This window comes from Rhinolophus sinicus, chromosome 1 (genome assembly GCF_057876585.1).
Source record: "Rhinolophus sinicus isolate RSI-liver-muscle chromosome 1, RSI-T2T, whole genome shotgun sequence".
Classification (NCBI taxonomy): Eukaryota; Metazoa; Chordata; class Mammalia; order Chiroptera; family Rhinolophidae; genus Rhinolophus; species Rhinolophus sinicus.
Window position 1 is genome coordinate 80,082,369 of NC_142501.1, and position 23,238 is coordinate 80,105,606.

Genomic DNA, 23,238 nt, shown 5'->3' on the forward strand with positions numbered 1-23,238 from the left:
AAATTCCTGGGACTATAAATAAATATAATATAACCCATAACTTACCATCTGTATTAATCAGGTATATGAGGTTTGGTTCAGAGATTTTTAAACATTAGTGTAGATAATGTGAAAAATAAAAGCAAAATATTTTCAGGATGTAGTTTAGACATGCTCACATTTTAACAAAATCCCTTACTCCTAAATAAGTTATATTTAAATATATGATGCAACAGGCAATTGTGTATGGATTTTCTCTTTTGAAAATATAATATGTAAAGGAATAGGTAATAATATTTTAAGAAATACTGTTTTCAAGAATGGAAGTTGTTGAAAAATCAAACATTAATGTTCTTGTTTTAAACAAGTTAATTATGAGCATTAGTATAATGTATTAAACACACTAAAACTAGTTTAAAAATAGGAAACTTTGCCTTTCTTATAAGACAAGTAAGGTATATAAGTAAATGTAAATAAAACATTTGTTTTTTAATAATTTATTAGCTATCATTAGTGCTGTCATATTTTTGCTTATTGTATGTGTTTATATTTGGCAAAAAAGAGTAGCATTGCAGTATTATTTAGGAATTTAAATTTTATGTCAAATTGAATTTAAAAATGACTATGGAAAGATGTAAATTTGTATATATCTTTGCAAGTAACCTAATTTAAAAAAACTATTATTCCCATTTCATAAATTACTGATTTCTCCCAAACTTTTCATTGAGCATTTCTTTCATATTCTTCCTCTAAATGATTTTTATTTCTGTAACTCTGCAGCAATCATTTCTTGCCTGAGTTGGATCCAGATGTACTTAATGGTGGAAGAGTTCAGCTTGTGGTAAGAAATGTCTTTAAAGTTACAGAAAAATGTTGTAAATACCTGTACTCAGTAAATGGCACTTTAAAATATGTTAATAAATTAGTATAAATTATGAAAATATCACAATTGTATATCTGGGATAATATTAAAATTCTATATATTAAAATAATGTTTTCTCCATTTGTAATATAATTTTAAAATATGATATTACATTAAAATATTTCTCCATGGCAGATTTTAAGATATTAGTTACAGTCTTTAAAATAAAATTAGATGGGAAATTACATGATGAAATTACTTTTCTGAGTATTTTCAAAGAGTAGAATATTTGAGTGAAAGAGCAAAGTACCCTCACAGCTTAGAAAATTAAACCAGATAAACATATTAACAAGTACGTTGAACTCAAATACTAGAAATAGTAAAGTGTAAATTATCAGAGCTTTAGGGAAAAAACAAGTTCTATACATGGTGACTAGAGTATAGGCTCTAGACTGTATAACTATATGTGCATTTCTAAAGTCAATTGTACTATATGCTATTAGAAGGAAGACTATCTTAACAGAAGAAGAACGGCCAATATGAAGTCTAGAGAAATGGAGCCCACAAAACATGAAATTTTCAGTGTGCTTCCTGAAATTTCCAGAGAAGATGGTGCCCTGACCAGTGACACAAGTGTATGGCTTCCTTGGCAGGTGAGAATGGATGCATCAGATCATCCTAACTTTCTGACACCTTCCATTTATATCAACCGACTATTACTCCTTCTCAAATTCTACATTCACCAAGAAAACCAATTATAATTTAGCTTTCCATGTAGAATTTAATATAAAAAGATAATGCACTTTCTAACAGAAACTAGTATTATGTTATCCAGGACACTTACATTCATCATTCTCATGAACAAATCATTTAAGGACTCTTCCTGAAAGAAGAGCAAAATTAGGGTAATAGATAAAATTAATCTTTGTTTTGAAAATATTTATAGAATGTAGATTGGAAACAATTACTCTGTAAATATTTTCTTGCATTTTAATCAAGAGCCCTCTGGCGGAGTGGCATGGAGATTACCATAGGAAAATTGGCACTTCAGTCTGTTAACACCATACCTATTACTCATACTTTCTCACATATTTTTGAGTGTCCACTTTAGAGTAAAAATGGAGAATATAAAAGTGCCAGGTAATGCCAGGGCAAAGAAGTAATATTACATTTAATGTACTTCTTTAAATGAATGTAAATAGATCGGGTACATTATTAATCAAAATGCTTGTATGAGATTAATGCTCTGACATTAATCCCCTTCTTTCATATACACTATATTATACTGCATGCAAATACATGACAAATTCATATCAATGATGGATGCTTTTTTTCCTATTGAAGAAGTAATGCTGAACACAAAACAGGTAAATGGTAGTAAAACATAAACAGAGATTTGTGTGTGTGTAGACATGGGAAAGGATCAAGCAAGGACATATGCCAAAGGATGCTGGGCTAACCAAAGGCCCAGGGTAGAAATCTTGCAGAGTGTTGGAGAATGAAAGCACCCTACTTGTGCTGGGGAACTTGGAAAGCTGGGACCAGGCCATAACAAAGAAGAAAGAAAAACCTTCAACTGCCTGTACTATAAGATCCTCCAAGACATAAGAATAACATCCATAATAAAAGGACAGTAAATTATCAAACAACCCAATTTTAATTAGAGGACAGGTGGATTATACAAACGAGTCTGTTGTAAATTCTGGAGATAAAAAAATATCATCATTGAAATAAACTCTGGAATGGATACCATAAAGAGAGAATTAGTGAATTGAAAGATTATCTATAAAAGAGCAATAATTAAGTTAACAGCTGACATCATATCAGAAATAATGCATACCAAGTAACAGTGAAGCTATTTCTTTATATTAGGGATAAATATAAATATCACCCACTTCACTAACTTTCAAGAGTGGGGACAGAATAAAACAATTACATTCTGGGTTTTGATAACATCTCTGTCTTCCAAACAAAATCAAAGCATATTGTGTAACTGACAGGAAGGAGAAAAATGAAAAAAACACACATCATTTTGCTTATGTCCAAATATATATCAGAAGGTGCATTGTTGATCTAGACAACTGTATAGCTGATTAAACTTATCCCCCAAAACTCCCGGATTTTCCTACAGAAATAATCATAGTTCAAGTTCCCCAGGAAACATACTCTGAGATTTTGATATTTGAGTGCAGGACATGTTTGAGTGGATGGATTTCAGGAACAAGTACTTCAAGCGATGAAAGTAGCAGGATTGAACAGAGAGAAAATGTGAACTGCCATAGAGTTGCAGCAGAAGTAGTGAGATCTGGTTGTGGAAAGGCCCTTTTGAGTCGTTCCAGCTTGAGGCAATTGGACCAGGATTTCATGCTCCTGCATTGCCTGAGGAGAGGGTGTGACTTAGGCAAGGCACCGCTGATTCAGCTGAGAGCCACCAGGCTTCAATTTTCTCAGCAGCTGGAGGAATCTGACTCAGTTGCTAAAAGTTACCTGAGTGTGATACCATAATAATCACTATACTCAATAAGTTTTTCATTCATGGATGCAACAACTAAGTATATAAAGTGTGTCAATTGTGCCCAAATCTTTAAATTAAAAGCAATTTGAAACAAAAGTACAGCTGATCTTTTTAGATTTTTCACTTGAAATATTTCTTTCTTAAATGTGTGTTGGTGAATAAAAACCCAGTATTATAGAAGTCAACTTTGAAAATGAAGAGCAACTGGTGTCAGAATATAAAGACATAGAACAAAGCTAAAGTAAGCTTTATGGTGCTGGCACAGGCATGGATAAAAGACTAATGGAAGTGAATAGTAAGTTCAGGAGCAGACCTATAACAATATTGGAATGTAATATATGATAAAGGTAGGAAAGGTCAGATTGCTTAGTAAATACCATTCAGTAAGCTAACATTAAAAACAATCAGGGCTTTCTGTAGACCACATACACCTTTTACAATAGTCAAATGGACTTCAGAAGGTTTGAAGATTCAAATGTGAAAGGTAAAGCAATAAAACTGATCAAATAAAAAAGAAAATCTTTGCAACTTAGCAGCAAAAAAAGATTTCTTTAAAAAGATACAAAATAGTATAAAGTATACTGCAAAAAAAATTGATTGACTATGTTAAATATTCCTTCCAATGAAGGATTTTGTGGAAAACTATTTCCAGTGCCTAAAACTAGCAATAGCTTAATATCTAAATATGAAAAGTCTACTGCAAGTGAATAATATAAACTCAGGTAACCCAATTTACATAGACAGTTCGCACAGATGATGCCCAAATGCATAAATGAATATGAAGAGATGCTCAGTTATATGACCAGAAGAATAAAAATTAAAAGTAAGCAATTACATGACTATACTCATCAGAATGGCAAAAATTTAAAAACTGGGTAACGCAAAGTACTATCAACAATGTGGAAACGTGTAGGGCTGGTGAAAATAGAAGCTGGTACAGTCATTCAGGGAAAAAAATCTGTTACTATTAGAGAGAGAGACAGAGCGAGAGAAAGAGAGAATATGAAATTTTCTCTTCGAGGATATGGTTTGACTTTTCATTTCTTTTCATTTTCTGAATGGTTTCTTTCTAAGTTCAAATGCTTTTAAATTTGATGAAGTACAATTTATATATTTTTTGATTTATGATTTTTGTGTTCTAAGAAATCTTTGCCTACCCTCATTTCTGTGAAAATACCTTACTATCTTTTCTTTGGGAAGTTTTATAATTTTACCTTTTATGTTTGGGCCCCTAATTCTTGTCAAATTCAGCTTTAAGTATGATGGAAGAAGTCAAGATGCACTTTTTTTTTTCTGTGTAGATATCCAATTGTCCAACACTATTTTTTTAAAAAATTATTCTTTCCTTTTAAGGAAAATCAATTAACCTTACCAGCGTGATATTTTTCTGGACTCTGTTCTTTTCCATTGATTTATTTTTCTATCTTTATGCACATAATACACAGTCTTGATTACTGGAGCTTCATAGCAAATCTTGAAATCAGTTAATGTGAGTTATCTTAACATTCTTTTTCAAGATTTGACTGACTATTCTAAGTCTGTTGCATTTGCATATACATTTTAAAATTTGTTCCTTTCTACTAAAGAGCTTTCTAGCAGTATACCATGTTTCTCTGAAAATAAGACCTACCCCAAAAATAAGCCACAGTTAAGCTTGTCAGCCAGATGGAAGCATTTAGTATGTTATGACAATGTTCCAGAAGAAGATGACATGACTGTATTTGAATAAATGTAGGTTGTTGTACATGAAAAAATAAGACATCACCTGAAAATAAGCCCTAATGAAGCAAAAATTAATGTAAGACCCAGTCTTATTTTTGGGGAAACATGGTATTGAATTTTTAGATCCTTTGTGGAGAATTGACATTTAACAATTTGAGTCTTCCTACTCATGAATATGGTATAACTCTTTGATTTTTTTTTGAAAGCAATGTTTTATAGTTATCTTTGTAGGAGACTTGCACATCTTAATGTTAACATTTTTCCTGAGGTAGTTCACATTTTTTACATTTTGGTAAATGGAATGTTTTTTTAAATAAAATTTTCTAGCTTATTTATATATATTTATATATATTACATATAATTATAAATATATTCATATATGATAATACAGAAATATAAATATATATGCATATTGTGTATATGTATATACATATATGTATTTATATATGTATATATATTTTTCTTTCCAATAATGAGCTTGAATAGTAATAGTGCATACAAAGACCTACTTTAATACAAACGGAAAGATTTCTTTTCAGAATAACTGTGCCAGCTTCTACTTTTACAAGCTATACGTATGTGTTTCCACATCGTGGACAGTACTTTGCATTACCCAATTTTCTAATTTTTGCCATTCTGATGAGTATAGTCATGTAACTCCTTTTTTATTTTTTATTCTTCTGGTCATATAACAGCCCTCACCCCCACCCCTCCACTTGTAAACAATCCCTCACCCACATATACACATCTAACAAGGGACATATATCCTTAAAACACCCTCACAGACACCCCTAGAAATAGTTCAGTCAACTATCTGGATACTCTGTGGCCCAATGAACTTGACACATAAATTAACCCTCATAGTAGTTATCTGTAACAAATAATTGAACTGAACAGTATAACTAGAAATGAGCAAAAGACTTGAATACTTCACCAAAGAGAATACTCAGATTAAAAGTAGCACATGAAAAGATTTTAAACATTATAAATCACTTAGGGAACTGTTAAAGTCACTATATAATACAGCAATACACCTATTACAGTGGTTAAAATAAAATACTGCCAATACCAAGTGCAGATGAATATGTGAAGCAATTGGATCTCATATATTGCTGCTGAGAGTAGTAAAACCCCTGGAAAAAAAAAAGTTTGTCAATTTTTTATAAATATATTATTAACATATGATTCAACAATTCTGAAACTAAGCATTATTCCTACAGAAATGAACTTATGTTTAATCAAAAGTCTATACATAAATATTCATAGTATTTTTATTTGTAATAACCAAAATTGGAAACAACCCAAGTCTCATTTAGAGAATTAAAGAATAAACAAATAGTGGTGCATATATATAACGGATATACAATAAAAATAAATAAAAAAGCCACAAACAAAAACAAACTCTTGATGCATACAAAGATATTGATGGATCTCAAGAGCGTTATGCTGAGCGAGAAAAAGACAATCTCAAAAAGTTACATACTGTATGATATCATTTACATAACATTCTCAAAATCATGTAATTATAGTAATAGTTGCCAGTGAGGGGGAGGGTATGATTCTAAAGGGAGAGCAATGGAGTTTCTTTGAGAAGATAGAACAGTTCTGACCCTGATTACAGTGGTAGTTATATGCTTTATGCATATGATAAAATGTCAAAAAGGGGTTTGTGCGATGATGATAATATATTATGAATGGAGGGGTTGTGTAATTCAGCTTTCTGCAACCAAAAATAAAAATGGTTTCAAATCACTGATATATCTAGAAAACTCTATTTGTTTTAAATACCTATATATAGAAATACTATAAGATAGCTTATGAGTGGACGTCACTGTATAACATTTTATTTCTCTTTTTAAAAACTATCTGGAAGATAAGTAAATAGGTATTCATTTTTATGTGTGCCATTTAGTCTTAACTTCTAAAAATACAAAAATTTAAAAATAAGTATTTAATAAAATACTGTTTATGAAAAATATCAATAAAGAGAGATTGTCTATTTTTAATTAAGTTGCCTGGGTTTGATGTGAATCAGGATCCAAATGCTTAGAAGTCATGTTCCAAAATTCATACTCCTCATTTCATTGTGAAAATATGTAGAAAAAGTGTTACAAACCTGGTAGATTGGGCTACCATTGTGACCTGTTCAGAAAACAAAGACCTAAAACAATTTTGCAAAACTACTCTTTAATAAATATTTAAATATTTACTGTTGAATTGCACATGAGAAAATTATCTGACGTTAACTTGAAACTGTTTGTGTTATAACTATACAAAATGTTTAATATTACAGTTTTTTAGAACTAATGTTACAGTTTTTGTAGAATTAGTGTTAAAAACATGATCAGTTATACTCAGTTTTTAAGTATATCCATTTTCCATGATATAGAAGAACAAATGTATTCTCTTTATGATATCTCTATTTGTTAGCAATAAGAGGAAGAATTATGGTCAATTTGAAAGCCAATGTTTTCAAAAATAGAATCTGAATATTAATTCCCAGGTGTCTGTGTCAGATGCACTAATGGACCTATGTATGACTAGACCCTTTAAAAATTTCTGGTTTGCATTTGAGCAGCTAGTGGCACCACTGTGAAATCGTGTATTACTGTTAAATTTCACTTCTAAATTTGAATCCCTGTTTTAATCTGGCCCAAACAGTAACTGACATTGTTTTCTATTTCGGAAAAAAAAAAAGAAGATATGTTGGATGTTAATGGCTTAGATTATAACAAGATTTTTGGGAAGACATGTATTCACAAGTAATTTCTGGACACGTAGATATTGTCTTTTTTGGAGGGGGTGGAATTTCTACTTTCTATTTAGGCAGAGTGAAATTATGTCATCGAATTAAAGCAAATAAATCCTGATTTTAAAATCTTGAGGCTTATAGTTATAGCCTCTTTAGCCAGCATGAGGGTGCCCTATTGTGGTTAATATGTTTTTCCTTATTTTATAACTGGTCTCACAACTGTGGTATTGCTTTGGTATTTTCCCCTTATTCTTGACTGTGTTTTTTTTTAAGTCATAATATTAATGAAGCTATTCTAATGAGAACATTAAACACATAGCCTTGTGTACTAATTGAAATAAAATTCAGAAAGAATGTGTAACACTTTTCATACTAATCACAATTGGAAGCCGGTTGTTCTTATTTCATTTTAAGCAATTTTCTATTGAGATTTTTTTTTTTTTGGACAATGCAATTTGTCACTTAGCGAGGTATATGAAAATGTGACTGACGTTATACAATGGTTTCTATTCTGAATTCAGCAATAACAAACTTGCTTACTTAACCATGAGAAATTCATACATGTAAGGGTGGGAAGGGGGATGTAAAGAAGAGCAAACATCTGAATTTGAAAAAGTATGATCTTTAGATTCTGCTTTCATGAGTTTTTCTAGCTCATGATATGGGATTGACTTTTGAACAACAGTGATGATTTTAAGGCTTTATTTTGCTCTATTTAAATTTTCTCATGTCAAAAATTAAGACAGTGCTTTCTCACAGGATTTCAAACATCCTGTGGTTTGGGCTAAATCCCAGCTACTTTAAGGCTGCTTTGCTTTCCTTTATGGCATTTCCCCCCACTTCAGGGCTGAATCCTGATAAATCCTTACTTAATGATATTAGATATTATGTAAGACAATATTTTACAGGCAAGAAGCAATTATTTCAAATCTTAGGTTCAGTCCAAAATAGTAATAAAATCAAGTGGTAATTTTAGTTGAAATAAATTATCTAATCTTTATGTCCTTAAAATAATATATCTTGAAATTTCTATGTATTTAGCATTACCTTTGAATTAGACTTAATGTATAGTATTTGTATATCAATAATTATTGTAATGAGAAGGTATAGATCTTTTGTGACTTTATAGCATACAATTGGGGGATGAAAGATATTTCAGGGAATTTTATTGAGAAAATAATGCTGATAAGTGGTACAATATAAACATTGCAGAAAACAATCAAATATGACATTTCTAGCATTCAATTAAGAATTAAATAATATTCTTGGTAAGTAAGTGATGTTAAGCTGTATAGTTTCATCAGTTGCCTTTAAGATTGATTTTCGTCAAAATTACTGTACTAAAATGTTTTCTTTTGTTGTACAGACTCAAATAGCAAACCTCAATTTTAAAATCGTCTCTTATTTGCAAAAAATGCTTTGACATAGTGCATTTGTTCTGCCTGGGCAGCAATAAAGGATTGTGGTATCATTTTGAAGAAGGTTGTTTGACAGAGCCTGTTTGTTTATTTGAGGTAATGTGAGCTGCATTCAGAAAATGCCATATTTTGTTTCATGATTGTATACATTCTCTCCCATTGCTCCCAGGCACGACTTGTAAGCAGAGAAGACACAGATTTAGACCTTTTTTCCATGACCAGTGGAAGTGCTTTGTCTGTGAAGAGAGAGAAAAAAAATCAGGCACACAGACACTCAGCGGGATCTTCAAGTAAGTTGTGGTTTCCTTCAGAATTAATTTAGAAATCACAAATGAATTGATGGAACCTAATGCCAACAAGCATTCTTTTACATATAGGGGGTAGAATGCCAGCAACCAGAACTGCCCAAAAAACGTATATTGCAATTTTTTCTTTCCTTAAATGCCTTCTTTTGATATAGGCAAAATTAAATTATTTCTAAAATTAACAGCATCAGTTTTTATTTTAATTATATTCTATGACTCAATGGTTTACTCCCCCAACCCCTGATGGATCACATTGAATTCTTTGCTCATTTAGTTCTAAAAGAATTTTAGGCTAATTGTAAAAAGTTGGATTTATATATCAAAGTGGTATGTTTTGGATTTCTGTCATCGATTTAATAGATGTAGGTAAAGTTAATTTTTAAAGGAAACATTTTTAAAATAGCAGATTTTAGATAATAATATTATACTGTCAAAACCTTGCTTTAAAAAACTACTTCCATTAAATAGATGACAGTTTATATTTATTAATGATGGCTTTCTACATTTGTAAACCTGTCACACACATCTATTACCTTTATCACGTTTTCAATAAGAAGTGCATTGCAGTTTGTGCTGAAAAAATGTAAACACTAAAAATATCTACATCTTGTGCATCTGGGGGTAATAGAGCCTAATTTTTTTCAAACTTTTCATTTGACTTACACCCCAAGGGTTTTCAAATGTCTTCTAAAATATTATGGTATATTAGCAAAAAAGATGTTTTATTTGATATCATATTTTGTTAATTTCCCCAAAGTACAGTGAACCTCAAAAGTCAACAAATTATGTTACACTTCATTATAAACACTAAGTTATTCTTGAAAAAGATTTATTGTTCATTGATATTATAGTTATATACATACAAAGTCAATATTTGATTGAATGTAAAAAATTCAATGATCCAGATGACACTCTCCAGATAAATGAAAATTTCAGAATGATTCTCTGACTTACACTTTTCACCCAGGTACTTGGTATTATTAGATCCCAGTCATTTAAATTCATTAACCAGTGCAAGTTCATTTTGACAAATTTTAATTTGTTTTTGAAATAATAATTTTAAAATGTCTAATTTAAATATATTTATCAGGATTTAAAGTTCTTGAAGTGTTTGAATTTCCTTACCTATTATAGAATATGGATACTGAAAGGTTACTCTAATCAATATAGTTAACAAAGAAATAGTTTTGATTTATTCACCTTAATATATATTTTTTGCATTATTAACATCTTGTATTAATTACATCAATTTTCAAAATATATATTACATTTCAGAAGGAATCAATCTGTGCCACAAATAATAATGAATAACACTATATCCATTTTAAGCACTGCATATTGCAAGCTCATAAGATAGCACTTTGGAGCAGTGTAGGTGAAAAGAAACAAACCTAATAAAAAAAAATTGTCTTAGGACTTTACAGAATATCAGTTTCTGTTCATAATGTATCATCTGAATGCTAAAACATAAATACTCAATAAATCAGCAACTATCCTGAAATACACAAGCTTCATCTTTTACTTATATGATATTGAATCATAGATTTTTAAAGTATGCAAAGTATTATATAGAATTCATTTCTTAGCACATTATCTAAGAAACTGAACAAAGGTTGTTCTCACTGTAATTCTAATTAGTTGTCAATAACTACTGATCTCTAAGTCTGTTTACTAAGTGACAATTAACAACAAGCTACTTTAGAAAAATATTTCTTTTTCTTAAATAACAGAATACTACTTGTCTAATTATTGTAGTTACCAGTTTACTATAACACTAGCATAACATAATGGTAAAGAGTGTGGGCTCTGACGTCAATTTGCCTGGATGTGACTCATGATTTAATTTCCTCATTCTTAAAATGAGAATAGTAATAATGGAAGTACCTACCTTGCAGAATTGTCTTCAGGATCAAATGTAGAGCATTTAGAGCAATACCTGGCATAAGTGCATAATAAAAATGTTCTTTATAATTGCCACCTACACACAGATGTAAAAGAAGAATCAAATAAGGTAAGATATTGAAGTCTCTAGAATCTAGGCACATGGGCTAACTAGCTCAGCTTATAAGGAACTTACTCTTAATAGTTGCTAGACTAAAAAACTTGGCATAGCCTATTTTTTATAGAAGTCTTTTAACCTTCAAAGTCATTGGGTCCTAGGCCTCCATGGCCCTGTGCCAACCACTTACAGCTTTGGTATTTTGAAAGCTCTTTTTCCCCTAGCTTTCTCTGTCTGTCTCTCAAAACTTGTCACCTTATTAAAGCTAAAGTATTTCTTTCAGTCTTGCAAGCTAAATCTAGAGAGTAGTTTATGGGCTGCAGCTATAAAACTCTTTCAGCCTTTGAACTTTTCTAGATATTTCTCTTTCAATGTTGCTATAATATTTATAACATGTATCCTTTGAAATCAGACAAACTTAGGTTTAAAATCCCAATACCACCATCACATACAACGTGTAACCTTGGATGCATTATTAAACCTCTAAGAATGAGTTTACTATCTGAAAAATAGGAATACTAATGTTTTTCTCATAGAGTTTGAATGAGAAAGAAATGAGTAAAAATATATGTAAAGCATGTATTGCCTAACATATATAGTAAGTAGTTTATACTATTAAAGAACAGTACTTGTTGTTTATATTGTTTGTTTTATGTTGCTGTTGCATAATTTTAAACAACTTCAAGGTAGATTATCTTCCTTTTCTGTGTGTCAGATAATATCAGAAACAGTGTACTTTCAGCATGCCAGCCAACTCAAGCAATACATACTGTCTTTCCTTAGAAAATTTCCTAAGTTTTCTGTCCCTTTCCTTTTAGGTCTTACTGCTGTCTTAATAGAGGCCAAGGAAGTCTTCTGCTACCTAGCTTTCTAATCTATCTTATGGTTTAAAGAAAGATGAAAGAGGTCACATTCTTATTTAAAAATTGCCATTTATAAAATGAATATGCCAAGAGATTTCCTCATTTAGACAATATTTAGAAAAAATATTTGGTTTCCATAAATGGTTTTGGTTTTCTCAATTAATTTCTCGTTTAGCACTTAAAATAAAGGATGCATTACAATAATAATAAATTTATTGCTAAATAATTTATAGCTTTACAAATTTCTTTTAATTATCTTTTCTTATTTATAATGATTATTTTTCTTTGACAGCTAATATAAATAAGACTCAGAGAGTTTATTAAACATGCATTTGGCACAAATTTCTTAGGAAGGGAAAGCAGCAGCTTGAACCCAGCTTTTCTTATTCCAAACCCAGTGTTGTATTGCCTTTTATTCTTCTGAGGACTAAAATATATAGCTTAGTGGGTAACAGTAGAACATAATTTACATAGTGTTCATTCATTCATTCAAGAGCCATTTATTGAATGATCAGTGCTCAGTCTATACCTAGGTTAGGTTTCCAGTTGCCTCCTTCAAACATCTCTGCACTTTCCAGGACATACTCCATTTTCAAAGTTAGCCAGGAATTGAGAATCCAGAAATCACTCTTAATAGTGCATAATCAGCCCTAAGTCAAGTTCTTTGAGCATATCTAAATTTTTATGAAATATGAGTTCTTTTAATATGGTTCTGAATTTTCTGAATCTGGAAAAAAATATTAAAAAAGTGAAGCAGCTAACGTAGATGAAGTGAGTGAGGAAGGCTTCTTTACTCTACCTACAATGACATTTGGGATTTAAGTAAGGAAAGAAGTGGAAGAAAGCCATCTAAACACAGGCAAAGGGTAACATATGAATATATATATATTCTTCAACGATATATATGTGTGTGTGTGTGTGTGTGTGTGTGTGTGTATGTGAATCAGTCTGCTTGAACCACAGGTTCCACATACTAAAATAGTACAAAATAAGGTTGGATTAAAAATGAAGCCTAGTTTCAGGTAAGTTGGAAAGTAAAGCAGTAGGAGTGGAGTTTACTACTGATAATGCATAGCTAACAAAGATTTCTGAAAATACCTTAATGTTTTAGAAAGCTGAAGATTAGTTGAAGAACAGTATTTTGAGTCAGTCCTAATATTATACAATGCTTCCAATATATTGACAAAATAATTTTATAGCTCTTATCAAAAAAGATTAATTTTGGTTATCAAAAGTACAAAGTTTACCAACTATTTACCAAAGTAAATAGTTTGCAGTAATATATGCAGTTCCAGAGACTAAAGGTTTAACCAAAGCAAGAGTAGATCCCAAAGATAACCATTAAAGTTTATTGCAAATTTACTAAGCACATTCCATTAACGTAATTTTAAATTTGCAAATCAAGAATTATTAGCGTGTTGTATATTCATGTATGTTTCCATGTATATATATGTATGGATATCTAATTTGTCATAGCTACTATATATACCAGGGGTGCAAAATAAAATGTATACACATTTTAAGAGATGTTAACACTTCGGTCAACGTTTCCCAAGCAGTAGTTCCCCATAATCAGAAGTGTCTGGACGCTGATGGTAACCACTTTGAGCACCTCTTGGAATTGTAGAAGTCAAACGTTACTTGTATTCATCATTTTTATCAGTATATATTAATACATTTTTTTTCCTTTCTTAAAATGTGTATACATTTTTTTGGCAACTTCTGTATACTATGCATTTGTAGTCCCTCACTGTAGTTGTAACTACAGTATATATTTAATATTAATTTATAATCCCTCACTGAGACTTGAATTATTCAATTATTAAATTATTATTGAATATATCTGTGGGTCATTATCTAAACCATACAAAGCCATTATTGCCTACAATGTGCAAAGCACTATACAGGTCATTGGATACAAAGATGGGGAGGCACAAAACCTAGAAGAATAGCCACCACAATATTGTAGGATGAGAATGTTACTGAAGGACCAACACACTCAACTTAAATACTTCCTATTATAAAGGGAAATTCAAATTAAAACCAAATACCACAACACACCTTTTGGAATGGCCAAGATCCAGAACACTGAAAATAGCAAAGGCTGACAAGGATGTGGAGTAGCAGGAACTCTTATTCATTGCTGACGGGAAATGCAAAATGGTACAGCCACTTGGGAAGAAAGTTTGGTCGTTTCTTATAAAACCAAACATACTCTTACCATATGATCTTGTAATCATGCTCCTTGGTATTTACCCAAAGGAGTTGAAAACTTATGTCCACACAAATACCTGCACATGGATGTTATACCGTGTTTCCCCCAAACTAAGACCGGGTCTTATATTATTTTTTGCTCCAAAATATGCATTAGGGCTTATGTTCAGGGAATGTCATCCTGAAAAATCATGCTAGGGCTTATTTTCCAGTTAGGTCTTATTTTCGGGGAAACATGGTAGCAGTTTTATTCATAATCGACGAATCTTGGAAGCAACCATGATGTCTGTTAGTAGTTGAATGGCTAAATAATCTGTGGTCCATTCAGACAATGGAATATTATTCAGTGCTAAAAAGAAAGGAGCTATCGAGCCATGAAAGGTGGACAAAACTTACTAATAAATGTACATTACTAGGTAAAAAAAAGCCAATCTGAAAGGTTACTTACTGTATGATTCCAACTGTGTGACATTCTTGAAAAGACAAAACTACACAAACCAAAAATAGCAGTTGTTGCCAGGGGGCTGAGGGGAGGGGAAATGAACAGAGTTGAGCACAGAGGGTTTTTAGGGCAGTGAAAATACTCTGATATCATAATGATGAATGCATGTCATTCATTATATATGTTTCCAAACCCATAGAATGTACAAAACCAAGTGAACTACATAATATAAACTATGGAATTTGGGTGATTATGTTGCATCAATTTACGTTTATCAGTTGTAACAAATGTTCCTCTCTGCTGGGGCATGTTGATAATGGGGCGTCCATGCATGTGTGGGGGTAGGAGATGTGGGGGGAATCTTTATCTCCCACTCAATTTTACTGTGAACCTGAAACTGCTCTAAAAAAATAAAGTCTTAATGTTATAAAGGGTGGGTGGGGAGGAAAAGAAATAAAAAAGGAAAATAAAAGCTCAGAAAGGTGTTTCTTGCCAGCTATTGCCTGAGATTTACTTTGGAACAGATGGGATTTAGATTTTAAAATTGTAAATGTAAATTGCCCAGCATTAAGGAGGCAGAAAGCTATAGAACTGAGACTCTAATCTAGACCTTCTGATTCCTACTGTAAAGATGTTGATTCCCCCCCATCCAACTTTTCTGCACCATAAATGTTTTGCTTCTATCTTAATATAAAGATGCAGCAAAAAGGCACTATTATAAATTTGGATTTCTTTAAAAAATGTAAAGTACAAAGATGAACTGCATGTGCTTAGCACATAGAAGGCACTTACATTAAGAGAATAAATAAAAAATCAGCCATTGTTGCTTTTCTCCTGTATTATCTAGTCATATCATCTTATTTTTCAATGGATATTGTCTTGTCCAGCACAAGGGAAAAAATTAATTAACATTTTACAGCCTTCTCTCCAAACTGTGTACGAAATTTACTTTAATATATGATTACAGATATTAAAGAAAGTTTGTAATATATTATAAATTACCCCCTATATGGAATTTAATCAATATGAAGATGGGATATTAAAGGACTTGGCCTCTCAGGCAGGGAAATCACTCTCAGAAATGCTAAATAGGCTTCATTTCCGATTCTGTTGGCCCCAAGTAGTTCTTTTTTAATGTTTGTCGTTGATTCGCTTCTCCCTCTGCTAGTGTGTATGTTCCAGGAGGGCAAGGAAGTAAATGAAGTATCCTAAGTACCCAGAACAGCTACCTGGCATATGGTAGGCTCTTTGATGTGTATTTGATGAATAAATTAATGGATGAATGAATGAACACGACCATCCTTTAGTTGCATAAGAGGTAGGAAAGGAATATTTTACATTTTCATGCTCTATAGTGAGAGGCAGGCTGTACTGTACAAGATTGACTTTGGTAGACATGCAACAATGTCTGCCAAAGTTTTGAAGAGCACCTGATCTGATCACAATTCTGGTGTTACTAAAGAGTACAGTCTTTCCAAATGGTAAGGGCTTTCTTCCAGTCATAAGATGCCCAGTCATAAGATGCAAGTTCCCATGGATCCAGCCTACACGAAACCAATTCTGTCCTGTGTTCATTCAGAAATATTTATGGAGTGCTCCTTGAAGGCCCAGTGCATTTCAAAGGGGAGAGAGTGCTGAGCACTACCAGTACACGTCCAGCCTTCATGGAGTTTACAATCTACTAAAACACATGCTGTCACAGTCTGGTTCCAATCAGGAGATAGCTACTATACAGTAAGTTAGACAGGGAAAGTTTAACTATTATTATCTATACTAAAGGAGCAGCTATAAAATATAACGAAACGCTCTATGGTACCCAAGTGCTGAGTGAGAGAACCCAAGGAAGAACAAACTTGAAAAGGGTGCAGACCTCACTGGAGAAGGTGTGGTTCAGACACAGGACAGCAGTTCCCTGGTCTGGCCAGACCAAAGGTCATCAGGAGTTATGGGGCAAACAGTAGGCAACTCTCTGCATGCTGGATGGGGAGCAGGCGATGAACAATCTATCAGTAGCACAGGCAGGCGGTAAGTGTTTGCCCCCATGGGGCAAGTGTGGCAGGCTTTGGCTTCCCATGGGGCAAGTGTGGCAGGCTTTGGCTTCCCATGGGGCAAGTGTGGCAGGCTTTGGCTTCCCATGGGACCAGTGTGGCAGGCTTTGGAGAGGATAGCACACAAGTTGTCACTAGGTGGAAGATGCAAGGTTGCAGAGGGATCTCATGGGTCTCAAGCAGGCTGCATCAGAGAGGTCCTCAAACCCACAAGGCCAACCCCAGCGCAACCTATGCCCCAAACTTCAAAGTCTCTTCCTCTGGCAGTGCCCTCCAGGACCCTCTACTGAGAAAGCTTAACATTTTCCTCACTTTAAAGAAGTGCATAAAGGAATTATTTTATCATAAAACATGTAATGACAGGGATATTCATTGCTCAGAGGCAATAAATTGGTAACTGATGTACAAGTATATGCATGCGCTAAGTTACTACTCTCTGAATCTAGTAATATATATCTGTGTGGATTATAGGTATGTATGTGAAAAGTATCTTTACAATAGTAAATTAGACTCAATATTCTTCTCTTTAGAAGAGATTCACAGCTTGGACCCAATAAAGGCTTAGTATTATTTTACTTATAGCATCTTTAGCTAGGAAATGTGATTCAGTGAGAAAAATTGAGGGAAAGTATATGACCTCAAATTGTTAAGAAAATGTTGCTGCATCATTCTTTCTCTCTTTCTTCTGTTTTATATTCTGTTTCCAGCCTATAAAGCTATGTCATAAACGAGGGTGACAGTTAACTAGGGAATGACTTTAATAACATAGTGTAGCCCTCAATAAACTGGAATTATCACCTATAGAAGTAAGAGATCATTGTATTTTTAAACATGGTGAGAGTGTCGTATTGGTAATGATGTTCAGAGACTGTTCAGATGTTCAGAGACTGGGAAATCAATTTCTAGTCTTGGCTTAGCTCTTCCCCAGCTTGTCTGTGACCTTGATTAAGTCACTTAACAACTTCTTTGTAAATTTAGTAGGTAAAAGGCAGCCTGGCATAGTGGAAAGAAATTTGGAATAGGCCAGATTTGAATTTAAATCCCATTTCTCTCACAGTTATGTTTTGGTGAGCTTGGATGAGATCGTTCAGGTTTGATTTGTCTATGTAGAAGGTATCATGGTAGACATTAGGTGAATATATAAATATATATTTTGTGTCCATGTGAGAAAAGGGGTAAAGAATGAAAAACAAACATAAAGGAGACCCCTAAATTCTCACAGCTTTTAAACGCCATGTTCTGCCACTAGAACAATAAAATTTTGTATATGACAAGTTCCCAATTAAAAAGCAATGGAAGCTATTATTTTTTTATGTTTTATAGTATGAAAATCATGTTTGTAAGTGAAAATGTTTTACATGCTAGAATACTTCTAAATGACCCTGATTTTAAATGTTGTTTAAATTGTCTCTAATTAGTTTAGCTAAGCACAGTCAACTGTCATGAGGAAAAAAATAAATGAGTCCTTTAAATGTTTTCCACATAAAAATTAGAAAATTCCACCATCTATGAGAAATGATAGTTATTTTATAAAATCAAGTTGAGTTTTAAAAAGCTAGAAGTGATTCTGAAAGTCAGCATGCCTACTGAAATAATTTGGCTTAAGAATACGTTACTATACTTAGTAGTTGATATCTTAATATGCCAATATATTATTTTAAAAGAAAAAAAATAAAGCAATTTCATATTGAGAACCCAGTCAACATTTCATAGGGTAGCATTTGGAAGTGATCTTTAGCTTAGTCTTTACCTAGCTGTTTACCTTTAGGAAGAAGTTGTTGCTTGTCAATTTAAAATTAAAGACCTTAAAGATGTAATTAGGTATCCATTCAAGGTAATGTAATAAATAAGTTATCCTGAAAGTAATTAGTAAAGCCTATGATGTGTTCAAATGTGAAATGTTATTTCAAGAAACATAAAGTAATAGGATGTTAAAAACAAAGGAATAAGCTATCCTGTTTAAGAGAAATGTCAGTTTTTCAATTTACAGGACTGTGTGAAAGATGGCCTTGTTTTTAAATCTGATTATTCTCGTGCAGAATATTAATTAGAGAATCAGGCCTACAGTCTCTACTGAAGAAAGTAATGTACGTTTTGAAGAGAACACTAGTATATTTATGGGCCCAAACTGGGAGGAAACAGAGGGATTCTCTTTTTGAAGTTAAGGTTAATAATACTTTAAATCCAGCCTTGAATTGTACCTTTGAAGTTATTTGTGGCTCTTTGATTCAATGTACATTTATTTAGCACTTAATATATATTTGGCACATGTTGTAGAGATAATTTCAAATTCAATTAATTGTCAAATTTTTCAACTTTTAAAAAACACAGGTCAGACTCTGTACCTTGCAATTACACTTAATATAGTAAAAGTTGTAATTTTTTAATAGAGCTTAAATTTCCTTTCAAAAATTATTTTGGTATTCAGAAATATATAGGCAATATCTGTTATGTGAAATAGCTTGGGTTATTCTCTCTGAAAGTGGTAATAATAAACCCCACCCAATGCACAGATTTGTTAATTAATTGCAGTGTTAATTTTTAATGTGGGAGGACCTGCATCTGTGGTCAGCAGCTGTTTCTTTCTCTCCACTCCTACATAAGAAAATTTGATTGGGTGAGAAAAAAATGTGCTCTCCAAAGAGACTCTTCTAAATTTAAACACATGGCTCACTCTGGGCCATCCTCCTTAAGAACTTATCATTAATAAGTCACAGTCGGAGTAACTAGAGTTACTATGTCTAAGAATATTCCAAAATAAACTGCCTATATGGGGGCCATACAGTTCTCTCAACACTAAGGGCCCTAGTATTTTTTAAGGAATTATAGCCCTGGTACTGGACTAGCTGCTGCTGTTCAAAATCATCTAGGGAGTATTTTTCAACACAACAAAAGTGGCGATTTTTAACAAAACAAAAGTGAGAATATTCACACTTTATTGTCCCCTGACAGCCAGAACAATAACATTCCCATCATAGAGTCTCTTACTGTTAAAGAAAGAGAAAACCATAATTATATGGCATTTTCATAGTACCGTTTCCTATTTGAATCACAGATTTACAATTTTACATAAAATACCAGGCCAAAAAGATATAGAGGATAGATAGATAGATAGATAGATAGATAGATAGATAGATAGATAGATAGATAGATAGATAGACAGACAGATAGATGATAGATAGATGATAGATAGATGATAGATACACACACAACTTTACCTCCTAATTCTTGCTACATTACCATTTACATTCAGTCGCAAGCATGATTTTCAAACTGTAAAACATCATAAATAATATCTACATAGTTATAAATGGTTTTATTTTTATTTATAAATATAATACGAATCACTGATGCTTCACTGGAGGATTGACCTTACCATTTTGTCATCTTGCTGTTCTCCAAGTCTCCTGCCACTTCGCTTCTAACCTTTATTTCCTTTGAAATTTCCCTTTATCAAGGCCCCCAAATCTCTAGCATTTTAACAATTTTGGCAGCTCCGCTACTTCCTATTGATCATTTATATTCCATAACTTAAATTTACAAATCAATAATTTCCTCACTGAATGGTTAGAAACATTTTACATTTAATTTAATTTTCTATCACAGAGTGATCAAAAGATGAGTGAAAATTATCTTTAATCATGTCCCTACTTGCATATTCAGTATAGACTAAAACTATATACAAAAAGAATAAATTGAGTTTTGTTTCAATTGTGCACTAATTAGCTAGTATATTAGTTTTACTTGTACCTAACCTTTAGAAAATCTGGATAATTATATATTTCTGATCGATTTTTCTCATATATTCTCTTAAAGAAAAAAAATGTAGTATCTAGTATTTTATGTTTATTTTTGAAAAGTTTAAAGGAGACACTATTCATTAATTCTATTTTATTAAAGTATGTGTTCATGTCATACAACCAAAATCCCTCAAATATGGGAGTATTCTTTGAACAGCTTCAGAAATTATGGTAATACCTAGTTTACAAAGACCTTGAAGTGTAAACAGAAAGACATAAGTAAAGATAAGAAAGCCTGCAAAAAGTTTTTACAAAATAATTATTAAATTTTAAAAATCATGTTAAGGGTTATGAAATCATAACCTATATTATAGATATAGGTAGATATAGATATGAATACAGATATAGAAATATCTTTCTGTGTTTCCTTACAGAAATTGAGGATAGTATTGGTTTCCATTGATACATTTATTCATTTGTAGTTTCATAGCCCTTATTTCCAGGTAATGGACAGTTTTTTTCCATTCCAAGGCATGCCAAAACAGATATGCATCTCACATGTGCTACTGAATGGTTTTCTTTATGGCACTATTATATTAGAGGCATATTTTATTTCCAAATATTAAATAAGATGTTGTCTTCTTTATGATAAAATTTTGTCATGTAAAGCCATGTTTCAATTGCATTACTATCATTTACCTTCGGGCAAGTAATTTAACTGTGTTTCCTCAGTTTCCCCATTTTAAAAATGAGGGTGATATGTATCTTGCAGACTTGTAAGGATGATAAAAAGAGATGGTGAATATAAAGTGCCAAGGCAGGATTTGGGACATAGTGGACTCTTAAATCACTACTACATCTTCAATGTGAGTTTTCAGGAGAGTTAGGAGTGAATTAACACTGGCAGAGAATTAAAGAGCAAATGGGTGATGAGAAAATATGGGCAATAACACCTAATACTCTTTTAATAGATTTGATAGTCAAAAGTAATGTAATTGTGTTCATGAAAAAATTTTGTTGATGCTAAACTTTAATTAACTGGCATACATTTGATTAATTGTCATACTTATAAATGATGATGTTCTGCCTACAAAATCTTCTAATAAAATAATACTGTAATACCACTGTATATGCCAATTGCTGCAAAATTTCATTGTACAAGAAGTAAAATTTGACTATCATATTTCACATTTAAAAGATTCAAACTTCAATCCCACTCTAGACGTTATATTTTTTGCCCAGATAAAAGTAAATATATGATGATAGGAGAACTGACTCTGGGTGGTGAACCACAATGCAATAGATAGATGATGTATTATAGAAATATACACTTAAAATCTGTATAATTTTACTAACTAATGTCACCCCAATAAATTTAATAAAAAATTAAAATAAAACAAATTAAAAAATAATAAGGTAGAGATAAGATTTTGTAAACAATTGTGGCCAAGTTAAACTTTTTTGTTATATATATATAAAATGAAATCTGGCTTTGTTTCTCCTCTTTTGTCTTTTATCTGACGTATTCAATTTAAAGTAACATGTCAATAAAGAAGTTAAACCTACATCACATAGAACTATTTTTGTTGTTGTTGTTCAGCAATAGTTGTTTTCTAATAATGTCAGTTTTTAAACTTTAAGGTTCTTTTTATTAACTTTGATTTTTCTTGGTCTCAAGGTTTTTGACAGGAGCTTTCAAAATGCAGATTTGTTAGGTTTTGATATTTTTGTCCCTGAATTTTGACAATCAATTGAACAAACATATTAACATTAACACTTCAATCCTTAAAATATTCCCATAACTGGAACTGGATAGTCAAAGTTAATTACTATTATACCAAAAGCATGATTACATGGATAGTGGATTCATGTAATAGATGTATATCAAAAGTCTAGTACAGCATAGGCACATAATGTAGCTGTTGATTTAATGTCCTTTAACAGTTTGATACTGCCAATTTCAAAGATCTGAGACAGTTTAATGAAACAGTCAACAATGATTCCAGACACAGTTAAATATAACAGTTATTAGTAACCACAGAATAATGTTTACAGACCTAAAACAGTAGTTAGTTTCACCAGCCCTTGACATCATCCAGAGAAAGACAAATTTCAATTGTATTTGTATGACAGAACTAGTTGTACATATGTCAGCTACATTTATTCTTTGTGAAAAGAAAATATATATATATGCATTTTAAGATTTTTAAGGAGGTGATCCATGTATGCTCTATTGATAATAGATTAAAGCACCATGTTTCTAACTGTAGTATTTTAGTTTTCACCCCTTCATGATCCTCTTCTTTCTTACACAAACTGTTTTACTCTGACACTTTTTTTTTTTTTTTTTTTTGGTTATTATTGTTGCTTTCAAGCCAA

General features: G+C 31.9%; 1 protein-coding gene across 2 annotated transcripts in view; it reads left to right on the forward strand.

Annotated features, from left to right (window-relative positions):
* The window catches only part of LRRIQ1 (leucine rich repeats and IQ motif containing 1), a 184,334-nt gene that overhangs the window by 154,026 nt on the left and 7,070 nt on the right, over nt 1–23,238 (forward strand). For both annotated transcript variants that reach the window (XM_074325334.2, XM_019754918.3), the window contains 3 exons: nt 760–820; nt 1,345–1,494; nt 9,418–9,538. In XM_074325334.2, coding sequence (XP_074181435.2) covers nt 760–820; nt 1,345–1,494; nt 9,418–9,538 — 332 coding nt within the window. The remainder of the gene's footprint in view (nt 1–759; nt 821–1,344; nt 1,495–9,417; nt 9,539–23,238) is intronic.